Source organism: Penaeus monodon, chromosome 35, assembly GCF_015228065.2.
Source record: "Penaeus monodon isolate SGIC_2016 chromosome 35, NSTDA_Pmon_1, whole genome shotgun sequence".
In the NCBI taxonomy this organism is placed as follows: domain Eukaryota; kingdom Metazoa; phylum Arthropoda; class Malacostraca; order Decapoda; family Penaeidae; genus Penaeus; species Penaeus monodon.
In genome coordinates, this window is record NC_051420.1 from 1,311,189 (window position 1) to 1,313,688 (window position 2,500).

At 34.4% G+C, this 2,500-nt stretch overlaps 1 protein-coding gene across 5 annotated transcripts in view; it reads right to left on the minus strand.

Moving 5' to 3' along the window:
• The window catches only part of LOC119594960 (L-asparaginase 1-like), a 46,456-nt gene that overhangs the window by 4,360 nt on the left and 39,596 nt on the right, over positions 1-2,500 (minus strand). For all 5 annotated transcript variants that reach the window (XM_037944087.1, XM_037944083.1, XM_037944084.1 and 2 more), the window contains one exon: positions 1-79. This exon is cut by the window's left edge and continues 95 nt beyond it. In XM_037944087.1, the coding sequence (XP_037800015.1) occupies positions 1-79 (79 nt within the window). The remainder of the gene's footprint in view (positions 80-2,500) is intronic.

Here is a 2,500-nt window from a genome sequence, read left to right on the forward strand (position 1 = left end):
CCACTTCTGCCATTCCGTCACAGGCCGCCATATGCAGGGCGCTCCACCCAGAGACATCAAGAAGATTAACCTCTGCTCCCTACGTAATGTTATGAAAGGGTAAGTTAGATGAATCTGTCACGTCCTGAAGTAGAAAAGGTTTATGGACGAGAGACTGGTTAGTTTCGTGAGTGAGAGGTTATGGTCGTTTTGGGATTTACATTTTCGTTTGAAATAGCTTTTTTTATGAAGAAAATCTAATACTGGGGCGTCAATTCAACCGGAGTTACCGATTCTCATCCATATCTTTTCTACAGTTCGTTAGATAGAAATATAATCACAAAAAGCTGATGAAGAAGTAAATTTCAGGTGAGTGCAATTTATTTTTAATAATTACTCATTAATGAGTCACTCCATCACTCACGTCAGCAAATGATAATGAAGTATAAGGAATAAAAATTAATTTAAACTCATTAGTGATTAATGATTATTCCAAATCTGTTTTCATGTCACGTATTGCAGTTATTGGCATAAATAGCTAGCCTTCCTAGTGTTCCTATTAATATTTACAAAAGGTTTTTAAAATTCCTGAGTTGCTGCTGGTATTTACTTAGCAACGGACGATTTTGGTAAAATTTCATAATGCTGCATATTTATAAATTTCATACTTAACTGAAGTAAGTTCTCGACTTATTAAAAAAAAAAAAAAAAAAAAAAAAAAAAAAAAAAAAACACTAGTATCCATTAAACACCTAAAACTTCATGTTGTACAATTAAAACAAATGTCATGCATATCAGCTATTCCATGTACTGTACTGTACGGTACTATGAATGGAACTGATGTGCTTTGCAACACTGTAAAGAAGTTTTGCATAGGAATATATAAAACCAGAGTGTTTTCAGGAACAGATCGTGCAACAAGGGAGATATAGCTTTATCACGTGTATTGACACCAACAGACATACAAACACTATTATTTATTAGGAACTATGGCCAGGGAAGTACACAGACTGCCTGTTAGCAACCAGAGGTGCCACTTTGGCGAGTTTGCCGCTAGGTTTGGCGTCTTTTGGTGGGAATTCTGCTAAGTTTTCTCGTTTTTTTCGACTTTTGTGGAGCCTATTCCAGAAAAAAATATAACGTGGGTCAGATTTACATACATATATATTTATATATCTTTTTTTTATTTACAAGCCAATTTTCTCATCTCATTTTTCGATCTATTTAGCGATTTATTTACGTTTGGAAGAGAATCAGAGAGTCTTGCCAGATTTTGCGATTTTGTGTCTAGCGACTTGCAGTTCGAGACAGCTGACAACCCTGGTAGCAACACTTAAGAAAAAAGAAAAGAAAAAGAAAAAGAAAAAGAAAAAGACTTGGAAGTTCAGGCAAAGCAAAAGAGTCCTGTGCTACTGTAGGCGTTGAAACTGAGAGAAGGTTGGTGTCTCGAGAGTAAAATGAGGCTTGAGAAAATGCTCGGTGTCTGATATATAAAGTGTGTATTGCGTTGATCGGGGAAATGGCTAAGATATATATTTAAAGGGAATTCTGGTGCATAAACACGAAAGTCTGAGATTTTTTTGTGGGATTTTGTATTTGTCTCTTTCTACATACGTACACGTACATACACATAAACATACACATATACATACATATATACATAAACATACATATAAACATAAACATACACCCACATATACACGCATTCACTCACTCACTCACATACACACACTCACGCACTCACTCACTCAAACACACACACACACATACATACATACATACATACATACATACATACATACACACACACACACACACACACACACACACACACACACACACACACACACACACACACACACACATATATATATATATATATATATATATATATATATATATATATATATATATATATATATATATATATATATATGCATGTGTGTACGTGTGTTTATATATACATATATCTAATTGTAAGAATGGGAATTGGCAGAGGTTTGAGGTTTGCCTTACCTTTAAGTGCGTTCTATGGAGTGTAAAATTCAGGAAAAAAACGGCAACTCACCCTATACTTTGGAACTGATACTTTGCCTAATATGATTCCTATTCTTAAAACATATACAGTATTCTTCAAACAAATCTCCGCTGAAATTTCTCTCAAAGATAAAAATACTTCTACAAAGCTCAGGATGCGTTACCTTTTGTTTTGCTTGCTGGACCAAGTAAAGTTATCAGTATATTTAATGTCACGTATTTCGCATTTCTTAGGCGATGTGTACTCATCCTTTTACACATAAGAGTTTTTGTAGGACGAAGAAAGGAGAGAGTGTAGCGTTCTGTTCAAGTTTCCGGGATAATCTACCAGTGTTTGCATGCCTACATTGCACTCGCTCAGAGGATTAAAAACATTCAAAGAGGAAACACGAGAAGAAAAATACGAAAAAGACTCTTACAATAAACTTATAAAATATATAATAAAATTCTAGACATTTATTGTGGCCTTTTTTGTGACCAGATA